We start from the raw sequence: 12,388 nt of genomic DNA, 5'->3' as shown, positions 1-12,388 counted from the left end.
CTATGAGCTTTTTCAATTTTCATTATGTTCTGCTATTTGGAAAATGAAGTTTTAATGTGTTTTAACAGTTTTCCAGTTATTAATTTAACATAGCTGGAGTGAGTTCATTCCTTGGTGGGCTCACTTATATTCCTGGAGAATTGTAATTTAACATAAAATACTGGCACTGAGGGGTGCTGAATTTCATAACTGCAGAAGTGTGTGTCTGGTAAATATCTGTTTAGGTAAATCTGATATAATAAAACGTTGAATAAATATATCAGCATAGTCAAATCATTTTGTTTATAAGTAAAACAACATTTTAACCTAATTATAAAAGTGTATTTTTTTAAATTAGGGTTTTTTTTGTTTTTTTTTTAATATAAATTATGAGATGTTAGTGTTCCCTATAGACAACAGTTATATAGCAGATTCAAAGGACACTGCAGTCCCCACCACTAGTCCACACAAATTAGTATTTTTTAGAGTGAAAGTCTAGAAAAAAAGTATATTTATTGTGAAAGGTCCAGGGACGCTATGAGTAGTGATGAGCCAAATGCCATGGGTATCATAATCCTACCTGTGAAGAGGCAGATTAATGTGGAGGGGTCTGTGTGTTGTCTTTTTTTTTTAAAGAAGGTGACAATGACACTTATAACTGTATAATGTTCTTCTTTTTAAATGTCATTTTTGCTCTAGCACATCCAACAACAAGAATGAAATAAAAAGATGTCTCGGGCCTCGGTAAGTACGTTCCTGACAACATGTCATTAAACCTCCTCCCGCTGGTAGCTAGTTTTAAACATAGGAAAAGACTGCCCCTTTCCTTGTTGGGAAGGGTTAGCCTAATTAAAATTAAATTTTTACCTGTACTTCTTACACCACTCTCCCATGTGGGTTCCTAAAGCTTTCTTTACCACACTAAACGGTATAATAGGATCTTTTCTATGGTCACCGCAGTCACCTCGGATCAATATTAAAGTCCTTCAGGAGCCATAGGGCAGGGGAGATTGGCGCTTCTGGACTGGCAAAAGTATTATCTGGCGGACCAGATGGTGTTTGCCAGGCGATGGCTGATGAGGCACTCTTGGGATCCTACGAGAGTCTGTGGCTAGCACTATATAGGGGCCCAAAATCTAACCTGCCCTTAACTGTTTCCATGAAAGCCACCATCCGGGCGTGGGAGGCCACCACTGCCCTGATGTCACCTTGATATCAAGGGATCTCGCCCTCGTCCCCACTGTGGTTGAACCCAAACTTGCCAGACTTCTGCTCCCTCCTGGATCCAATGATTTGGGCCTGTGAGGGTGTTAAAGTATTAGAGGATATCACTAGGGAGGGTGATCTAATTTCTTTTGATCAATTAAGATCCAGACATGATTTGCCAAATTCATTTTTCTTTCGCTACCTGCAGCTGCGCCATACCTTTCAGGCACAGTTCGGTGAGCATAGGGTGGAGTCCCTTCCTTCGGCACCGGAGACTCTCTTGAAGGATGAGGATCTGGTCAAGACTCTATCAACTGTTTACAAGTCATTATTCAAAAAGACTCCTCTTGGGATTTCTAGATGTAAGGAGAGATGGGAGAGGGAAATTCCAGACATTCAAGGGGAGGACTGGAAGGATATGTGGGATCGCCCCTTTAAACACCTGGTCTCTGCTAGGGACCGTTTGATACAGTTCAAATTTCTACATCGCATCTACTACACCCCTGCCAGGCTGTCTTGAATATATCCATCTGCTAATGGTCAATGTTGGAGGTGCGCGCATTCCCCCGCAGACTCGGAACATATTTTCTGGACGTGCCCACAGGTTCAGTTTTTTTGGTCTGGGGTGGTGGAGTGCTTGTCAGAGGTGCTTAGTATTCCGGTCCCTTTGTCTGCTAGGGTCTGCCTCATTGGGTTGGTGGAGGAGGTAGTTCCCTCCTTGGCACATCGTACTTTGCTGAACATTGGGTTATTTTATGGCAGAAAGGCTATCCTGTTGAAATGGAAATGCTCCCACGTTATCATTCTGGAAGGAGCTGGTCAATTCTGTAATACATCTTTATAAGGCTACTTACAGGGCAAGGGGATGTGACAGAAAATTTACACAGGTTTGGTGGGCATGGCTGGACTCACCGTCTGCGGTGGGCTGATGTTGCTAATTTAATATATGACTCTTGTCCCCTCCTGGGGTTTTGGGTGAGTGAGGGCATACTATTGAGGATTGCATGTAGCTGGTATGGAAGGACAAATTATAATTCATGTATTGTATATGGTGCTTATGTATGTGATTATTCACATAAGGTGGTTGGTCGGTTGAGGGGGTGGGGGAGGGGGATGGGAATTTAGGTTGAACTATGTTATTTTGATTGTTAGGTTGGGCCCTGCATGGCCACTGTCGGGCTAGGTGTGTTACCTACCTGGTGGTATGTTAAGTGTTGTGTTTGTGTTGTCATGTATGAAAACTCAATAAAAAAATATTGTGGTGATGTCAGTAGTTCCTAAGTACACTGCAGATGCAAGCACCTGCTGCTTAGTTAGGGACCAGTGACAGTGGAAAGCTGTCATATATAGAAGATATAGAAAACCACTTCTATTTATGATGCATTGCTCCTGCTGAACAGGGAGGGCCAAATGGGCTAAAGTTTAGGCATTTGTCAGAATGCCCAAACAGCCACAGTTTTGTCTGAACCTAGGTTTGGACCGAACTGATGGCTCATCCCTAGTTAGGAACAATGCTTTGCCAAACTTGTCTGGAGGTTGGATGGGAATGCTAAAAGTGTTATGTTTACTATACTGGAAACTGAATGTATGCCATGAGCTTCAACAACCCGTATTGACAATTCCAGGCTAGAGTACAGTATTTACTCTACTCTATATTTACTCTACTCTAGTATTTACTCAGAGAAAGGACAAGTCTTGCATTCTTTTTTCTGAATACAAGGCTTTCCGTGTATGAGTGACAATCTATTTTATTGTCTACCTGCCCCTCCTTTCCTCTAACCGATTCACAGAAAGCCTGAGAATGGGACACGTTTAAAACACTAAGATACTGTATATAGCATTTATACCCAGACAAAGGTTCTAACTATTCCTGCAATTTCTTAAAAAAAAAAAAAAGAAGTTAGATCATCTTGTTGAGGTACTAAGCTTCTCTAGGTAAGACATAACTGTAAAAGTAGAGTAAAAATAATTACAAATCCTGCTTAATATGCTGCCAATTTGCCACTTTTTGATTATGGGAAATCAACCCCCGAAGTCCACTAGGAAAATAATACTTCTGAAAGTGTTGATTTCTTGGGTCCAACACAGCTATCATTTGGTTTCTCTTACTTTAACTCTTGTAGCATTGGTTAAAAACACACAAGGAACAAGACAAACCATTGTGTTACTGTGATATCATAAGTTATGGCAAGGATACTGCTGAATAAATAGCATATAGCCAAAATGTAAACATTACTCTGGTCCAAAAAAAGTAAGCTGCTAGAGCTAAACTGGTTTAGGTGGGCCAAGGCTGTACTATTTATTACATTTTTTTTATTTAATCTGTGCAAATGAATTTGGCTGTGGTACATTTTACTGAAAACTAAGGGAAATTTGTATATGATCTGTAAAGCATCCTAAAGCAAAACTTTAGTATTACAAAATGTGAATAGAAAGTTTTTGTTTATTGCAGAAGTTACACATATATTTATATATTTTATGCTTGCAAGTTTCTGTAGAATGTACACTTAGCTGTACATATGGCTTAATATATATAAGAACAGCCACTGATCAGTGTGGAGGAACACTAGACTTGGTTACCTGTGCTGTGTTGGTCCACTGAGCCAAAGAACAGAACGACACTCATCAACTGCAGAGTGAACATGACCCAATACTAAGAATAGCTGGTTTGAGGCGCCCAACGAGATCTGCTGTAAAGATTGAGACGTCGCTGGTTGAACATATGATCCACTTCCACACAGTGCCAATGTACAGCTGAACCTGGGAGGTGGAAGGAAGCTCTGCAATTCACACTGTTCGTGATCTCTTATAATCTGGAGATCATGGAGGTTTGGCTATTATTTCTACTTTTGAGCACTGATGAAACACAGAAGCACTTTATTGGGTGTCATTTTTAAGGAAAACTAGGAACAGAGCATCTTTACTCATCTTACATAGTTACATAGTAGGCAAGGTTGAAAAAAGACACAAGTCCATCAAGTCCAACCTATATGTGTGATTATATGTCCATATTACATTGTATATCCCTGTATGTTGTATTCGTTCAGGTGCTTATCTAATAGTTTTTTTTTAAACTATCGATGCTCCCCGCTGAAACCACCGCCTGTGGAAGGGAATTACACATCCTTGCCACTCTTACAGTAAAGAACCCTCTATGCAGTTTAAAGTTAAACCTCTTTTCTTCAAATTTTAATGAGTGGCCACGTGTCTTAAACTCCCTTCCGCAGAAAAGTTGTATCACTATTGTGGGGTCACCAGTCTGGTATTTGTAAATTTAAATCACATCCCCTTTCAAGTGTCTCTTCTCCAGAGAGAATAAGTTCAGTGCTCGTAACCTTTCTTCATAACTAATATCCTCCAGACCCTTTGATAGTTGCCCTTCTCTGTACTTGCTCCATTTACAGCACATCCTCCTGAGGACTGGTGTCCAGAACTGGACAGCATTCTCCAGGTGAGGCCGGACCAGAGTCTTGCAGAGTGGGAGAATTATTGCGTTATCTCTTGAGTTAATCCCCTTTTTAATGCATGCCAATATTCTGTTTGCTTTGTTAGCAGCAGCTTGGCATTGCATGCCATTGATGAGCCTATCATCTAGTAAGACCCCCGGGTCCCGTTCCATCCTTGATTACCCCAGAGGTTGTCCCCCAAATGCATTATTTAAAATTTTTCCACATTGAACCTCATTTGCCATGTAGTTGCCCACCCCATTAATTTGTTCAGATCTATTTGCAAGGCTTCCACATCCTGTGGAAAAGTTATTGCCCTGCTTAGCTTAGTATTGTCCACAAATACAGAGATTGAACTGTTTACCCCTTCCTCCAGGTCGCTTATGAACAAATTAAATAGGGTTAGTCCCAGGACAGAACCCCAGCTGACCCCACTTTTCACCCCTGACCATTCTGAGTACTCCCTATTTATCACTACTCTCTAAACTCGCCCTTGTAGCCAGTTTTTAATCCATGTACTAACCCTATGGTCTATGTCAGCGGACCTTACTTTGTACAGCAAACGTTTATGGGGAACTGTGTCAAATGCTTATGCAAAATCCAGATACACCACGTCTACAGGCCTTCCTTTATCTAGATCTCCTCATAGAAGGTTAATAGATTGGTTTGACAAGAACGATTCTTAATGAATCCATGCTGATTACTGCTAATAATACAGTTTTTATTACTAAAATCTTGTGAATAGTCCCTTATCATCCCCTCCAAGAGCTTGTATACTACTGATGTTAGGCTAACTGGTCTGTAATTCACAGGGATGTATTTTGGCCCTTTTTTTAAATATTGGTGCTACATTGGCTTTTCTCCAATCAGCTGGTAACATTCCAGTCAGTAGACTGTCTGTAAAAATTAGGAACAATGTTCCTAGCAATTACTTGACTGAGTTCCTTAAGGAACCTCGGGTGCAAGCCATCTGGTCCCGGTGACTTATTAATATTACGTTTTTCAAGTCTATTTCTAATTATGTCCTCTGTTAGCCAAAAGGGGGCTTCCTGTGATGTGTCGTGGGGATAAACACTGCCGTTTTGGTTAATGAAGCCCCCCCGATTCCCTCGTAAAGACTGAGGAGAACAATAAATGCGATACTTTCACCATCTCACTATCCTTTGTAACCAGATTATCTTCCTCATTCTTTATGGGGCCAATATGGTCTGTCCTCCATATTTTACTTTTTATATACTTAAAGAATTTCTTGCAATTTTTTTTTGCTCTCCTCCACTTTGTAAAGTTTGAATGCTAATGATGATCCCCCAGCCTTGTATTTTTTAAAGGCCTTCTCCTTTGCTTTTATATGCATTTTTACACTGGAGTTAAGCCACCCAGGAGTTTTATTCGCTCTTTTAAATGTATTTAAATGCACTGGCTAATGCCCTTATTTAATATGCTCTTAAAGCAAACCCATCTCTCCTCCGTGTTCTTTGTTCCTAAGATTTTATCCCAATTAATATCTTCTAGCAAGGTTTGTAGTTTAGGAAAGTTTGGCTCTTTTGAAATTCAGTGTCTTTGTATTCCCCTTATGTTTCCCATTTGAGTGATTCATACTGAAGCTAATTGACCTGTGATCGCTGTTTCCTAAAATGCCCCGTATTTCCACATCTGTGATCAGGTCTGTATTTTTGGTAAGCAGTAGGTCTAGTAACGCTTTGTTTCTAGTTGGTGCGTCTACCATCTGACCAATGAAATTGTCCTGCAAGACATTTAACTAACTAGCCTGCGCGGTTCCTTCCGCCCAGTCTATGTCTGGATAATTAAATCCCCCCCCATCCTTGCCGCTAATCCAAATTGTGATAGGAGGTTCCCCTCCTCCCTCAGGTTAGGGGGCCTATAGCATACTCCCAGTATTACTTTCCCCTTAGTTTCATCCCTTTGGCGCTCTACCCATAAGGATGACACCTCCTCCTTCGTTCCCTTAGTGATTTCATCTCTCACATTCGAATATGTGTACATTATTCTTGATATACAGGCATACCACTCCCCTTTTTTACCCTCTCTATCCCTGTGATAAAGGGAATAACTTTGAATGGTTGCCAGCCAATCATGAGATCTGTTGAACCAAGTCTCTGAAATTCCCACAAAATCTAAATCCTCCTCATACAACAGTATCTCTAGTTCTCCCATCTTGTCCACCAGGCTCCTGGCATTGGTGAACATGCCACGTAAATTAGACCAGTCGCATACTGTCTTCGGACTTGTTACTATACTTACCTCGGGTTTATGTGCTTTAGTCAACCTACCACTAATGCCCCCAATACTACACCCTGGAAAATGTTCCGCACTGACTATCTCTACCTTTTAACCCTCCCCCGTCGCCTAGTTTAAAAGCCCCTCTAACTTTTCGGTCATCATTCACTCCCAGCAGATCTGCATCCTCCTCATTTAGGTGCAGTCCGTCCCTTCAATAGAACTAGTGACCGACTTAAAAGTCAGCCCAGTTCTCCAGGAAACACCTAAAAAAGTTTGATTTAATGCACTTCATTTATATTTGTATATTACTGGGTTGGTGCGCAGTTCTTTTTTATATTATAGATTTTAAAGAGAATGTAAATTTTCTGTTATTAGAATGTACTTATTGTTATTATATTATTATAATTTTGTTTACAAACTAGTAGTAAGTAAAATTTGTGCAAGTCTGAATGGCTCATCAGCATTGCCTCACACTTTACTAGACAACTCAAACTGGCTATAAACATATAGATTTTTTTTCTGTTCAGCCTGCAGGCTACATAGCACAGATGGACAAATCTCCCACTGTGGCTATTGCATTTTGACAGCCAGCGCCGCAAGTTTTCAAAAAACCTGAACGGTGCCTACATCTGATCTTCAGCTCATCAGAAAAGTTTAACAGTGTATGACCAGCTTTATCCTAAAGTTTTAAACAAAACATCCATCTATGAGGCAGGAAGCTACTGTTGTAGTATAGAGAAAATTATGCAGACTTATAATAAATAAAAATAAAACACTAATTTAACCACTTAAGGACCTATTACAAATATGTCTGCCCCATGTACATATACATATTACATTCAGTACATCATTTTAAGACATTATTATTCATCGATGCATCATTTCGACCTCTATGGACTTGTTTAATTGGAAATTCCGATCGTGTGTGTGCCAAATCAGACTTTTCTCCATCGGAGTAAAAAAATGGAACATGTTTTAAATTCTTCCGATGGAAAAAAATCTGATGGGAAATTCTGATCGTCTGTGTGGAATTCCGTCAGAGAAAAATCCATGCATGCTCGGAATCAAGTCGACGCATGCTCGGAAGCATTAAACTTCATTTTTCTTGGCTCGTTGTAGTGTTTTACATCACCAAGTTTTGGCCGGTTGGAATTTAGTCTGACAGTGTGTATGCAAGACAGCTTGAATGGAATTCCGATGAAAAAATTCATCGGATTTTAGACCATCGGATACTCCGATCATGTGTACACAGCATTAGATATACTGTATATCATAAAAAAAATGAAAGTAAAATATAAAACATAAGTGCATGTATAGGGGCTGTTTTATTAAAACTGGAGAGTGCAAAATCGGGTGCAGTTGAGTATGCTAGCCAATCAGCTTCTAACTTTCTACATTAGCTTGTACAATTAAGCGTTGACAAAAAAAAATGGAAGCTGATAGGTTTGTGTGCAGAGCTGCACCAGATTTTGCACTCTTTAGTTTTAGTAAATCAACCCCATAGTGCCTTAATCTGTCAGGGCCACCTTCTGCAGTTTCATAAACCAATCTGCTTCATATAGGTCCATGTTCTTGCACAGTGGGAGTTACAAGGATACAGCTGTGTACATATGGGCAAGTTTACATTTATAGCATTGTTATTCTTCATAAGAAAAACCTTGTTAGTCCTTTATATAAATAAGAGGATTCTTTTTTTTTTTGCTAAAACGTCAGTACCATAGTTACCTGTAGATAGCATCTCGCTGATTACTGTAAGTTGCACGAATAAGAAGTTTATCAATGTTTGCCAACACAGTCATGAATTCATTTCTGCTGATTGGATATTCTGTCCCATCCTTTCTAAAATGTTCAGGACGCAGCTCAACTTTTTCAGTGCGTTCTTCAAATGGTTGTAGGTCAATACCATCATGTATAGTGCTAATCTGCAAGCCATTACCCTGTATATATTAAAAAAAAACACAATATTGTTAGGATTACCTGCTACCAGGCAAACATATTACAGTTAAACAGATGGTAATTTAGAAATTTGTATTTTAGGCTACCCATAGATATGAGATGGCAATGGCTCAGCCCAGCTGCCAAGGTAAACAGTATAAGTCTGTCAGTGATACTTATTTCCTCCCTGCTTTCCTCTCCATTGATAAGAACAGAAAGATTTCACTGAGCTGTCAGTTCCACTTTGTGGACCAGAGGTACTAAAGAATGGCTATACTTTACCTGCTTGGCTAATTAGCCATACAACGTCTACATGTTCATGACCATCCTATTGAAAAGAACACAATTACACTGTCAAAACTCTTAAGTCATAGTGAAAGGGGCTTTTAATTATTGGGAGAATGTCAGAACGTAAGACTATATGGCACATGCTAACACATTTATATTTAACTGTAGACAGGCTAGCTGCAGTTCTAAAAAGAGTGGTGGGCTTAAAGGGTGAATTTAAAGGTGGATATAAAGGGTAGATAACACTCATATGAAACTACAGCCAGCTAGTAGGCATTGCAGCCTTCTGAAGAGCCAAATACCCTACACCCTGTTTACTATTATTGCTATGGCTTTATTGAGGGGGGGGGGTTAGGCTGCTAATTAATTTTTTTCCAGAATGATGCCCTCAATGGTTAGTTGGATGTCTGTCCTGAGCTTACTGTTGAGACAGGCTATGTTATGTAAAGCTAGGTTTTGCTGTCAACAAGTTCTCATGATGCTCTTATTGCTTGCAAATGTGCCATGTGAACCCAAAAGCTGTGGTCCTGCCCCTCCAACTAGGAACAGCTGTTGTATCAATGATGAGGTGTGAAGTGGGCAAGGACATTAAATTTAAATCAAGGTTACCAGATTTTAAAAACAAAATCTGGAAATACCCCACTGACCATGCCTTTTTTAACCACACTCACAGATGCCCACCCCCATTCATATCCACACCCACAAAATCATCAAGCATAAATCTAGTTGCACTATGCATAAGAAACCTAGATAGAGAGATGATTATAAGGGACATCTAAAATAAAAATTATATCAGCTCATAAATGGTTTATGTAAGAGTTAAGCTACCCCTAGATGGATCAAAATTTGTCTGGTTCAGTAGGGACTGGCCAAATTTCGATCTGAGTATGGGCACTGTGGTTGAATAGAAGTTGATCTACCATCGATCTATCTGACTGCAGTGCGGATCTGTGTATTCTGAGAGCAAGGTAATTATCCTTGTTGTTAGAATACAATGATACTGTGGGTTGAATGAAAAAAAACTGACTCTTGTATGGGCAGCTTTAATTGGATCATGTGATCTATGCTTCACTTGACTAAGCAATTATATAACATTATGGAAAAGAGAAAACCATGCTAGATTAAAAACTAAACAACTACATTGGAGGTAGAAGCAACTAATATGCAGGATACATATATAAAAGTGATAAAGGTCAAAGAAAGCTGCGCTAATAAGTGAGACAAAAAATGTTTCAAAAATGTGTGAATCACACTTCAGGGACAATGTAATGTAATTAATGATAAATATAGTGCGTTGCCGCAAACCCTAAGGCCTCGTACACACGACCATTTTCCCCGACAAAATCAATCAAGAAACTTCTATTTTTCCTATTTCCTATTTTTTCCAGGCATGTGGCCTGGTACGGTTCAGGAGAGGGGGGGCCGCACTCTGTCCCCCCTCTTTTCTGCTGCCGGCCAGGTTAATGTGCTCGGATAAGGGGTCTGGTGTGAATTTTTGGGGGAACTCCGCGCCAGTTTTTTTTTACATTTGGGGTGGAGTTCCCCTTAAAATCCACACCAGACCTGAAGGGTCTGGAATGGATATTTGGGGGGAACTCCACGTCATTTTTTTTTAATTGACGGCGGGGTTCCCCTTAATATCCATTCCAGACCTGAAGGGCCTGGTAATGGAATTTAGGGGGAGCCCCACGCTATTTTTTTTTTATGAATGAATTTTCTCTGAATTGCCAGAGCCGACAATTCATTATAGCCGCAAGTCCGGTTTTAAAAGACTTTTTTTCCTTTCAGAAATTACACTTTGTGCAGGGACAGTTCTATGTACTGGAAACATGCGCTATTTCACATGCTAACTTTACACCCCCCCCCCTAGGTACGAAATTTAAAGTAATATTTCACTTTTATTGTTTCACTTTTAGCATTATTAAATTCACTGCTCCCGAAAAAACGACCGGTTTTAAAACTTTTTGCATTGATACATGTCCCCTGGGACAGGACCCAGGTCCCCAAACATCTTTTAGGACAATAACTTGCATATTAGCCTTTAAAATTAGCACTTTAGATTTCAAATGTTCGAGTCCCATAGACTTTAACGGGGTGCTAAAGTTCACACGAACATTTGGTGTGTTCGCAAGTTCTCGTGCGAACCGAACAGGGGGGTGTTCGGCTCATCCCTAATTACTAGTATAAAAATGCCATAAAACTATCCCCTATTTTGTAAATGCTATAACTTTTGCGCAAACCAAACAATAAACACTTATTTCGATTTTTTTTTACCAAAAATATGTAGAAAAATATGTATCAGCCTAAACTGAGGAAAAAACAATGTTTTTATATATTTTTTGGGGATATTTATTATAGCAAAAAGTAAAAAATATAGATTTTTTTTCAAATTGTTGTTCTATTTTTGTTTATAGCGCAAAAAATAAAAACCGCAGAGGTGATCAAATACCACCAAAAGAAAGCTCTATTTGTGGGGGGAAAAAAGACGTCAATTTTGTTTGGGAGTCATGTCGTACGATCGCACAATTGTCAGTTAAAGCGATGCAGTGCCGAATCACAAAAAGGGGCCTGGTCCTTTACCTGCATAATAATCCAAGGCTTAAGTGGTTAAAGCGGAAGTTCCATTTTTGGGTGGAACTCCGCTTTAAATGATTTTTACATTTAATGACATATCAGGGTTTTATTTGGTACACTGTTTTAATTAAAAATCATGTTTTGTTTTTTTCATAGGATGTATTGTGTTATTACTGTAATTGTATCTGACAATGAATGTATTAAACAAAGTACATTTTCATTCTGCAGTGACATCTACAAGCTGAAAGTTAATTTGTTGTCAGTGAAGCCTCCATTATTTATGTGGTCACAATGATTGTGACCACATGATCAAGAACCACTGTAATATGATCTAGAGCCATAGTTGGGTCTAGAATTGTCTCAAATAGTCAAATAAGACATCGAGCAGATGTGCATAGTTTTGGCTGTTGGCTATAAAAGAGAGATGGGGGGGCAAAAGATTAATTTTCCCTCAGCTTGGGCAATGTGCAAGGAAAGAATAATCTACAAAACATGGAAGGAAGCAGTAAACGTATAGATCATTTACAGTATGTGCTCTTATTTTTTCTTTATGACCTTCAGCCGGGTTCAAAATCTGAAATTAATCTCTTCTAGATTATAAAAGCTACACCTAGCCTAATTTTGTATTTCTATACTTTAGGAAATTATAGAAAGGACCCTTTATGTGGGATAAAAGTTCTACGTTTCTATTGTTATTCTATTCTTAAAGCTCATTAGGT

The 12,388-nt window shown here is 39.3% G+C and overlaps 1 protein-coding gene across 1 annotated transcript in view; it reads right to left on the bottom strand.

Moving 5' to 3' along the window:
* Window positions 1–12,388, bottom strand: part of LAMA2 (laminin subunit alpha 2) — a 1,029,834-nt gene that overhangs the window by 514,738 nt on the left and 502,708 nt on the right. Inside the window, 1 exon segment of the mRNA XM_040350410.1 lies at window positions 8,598–8,809. Within this exon segment, the coding sequence (XP_040206344.1) occupies window positions 8,598–8,809 (212 nt within the window).

This window comes from Rana temporaria, chromosome 4 (assembly GCF_905171775.1).
Source record: "Rana temporaria chromosome 4, aRanTem1.1, whole genome shotgun sequence".
NCBI classification, from domain to species: domain Eukaryota; kingdom Metazoa; phylum Chordata; class Amphibia; order Anura; family Ranidae; genus Rana; species Rana temporaria.
Note: the sequence above shows the minus strand (reverse complement) of the source record. Positions and strands in the feature narration are given on the sequence as shown.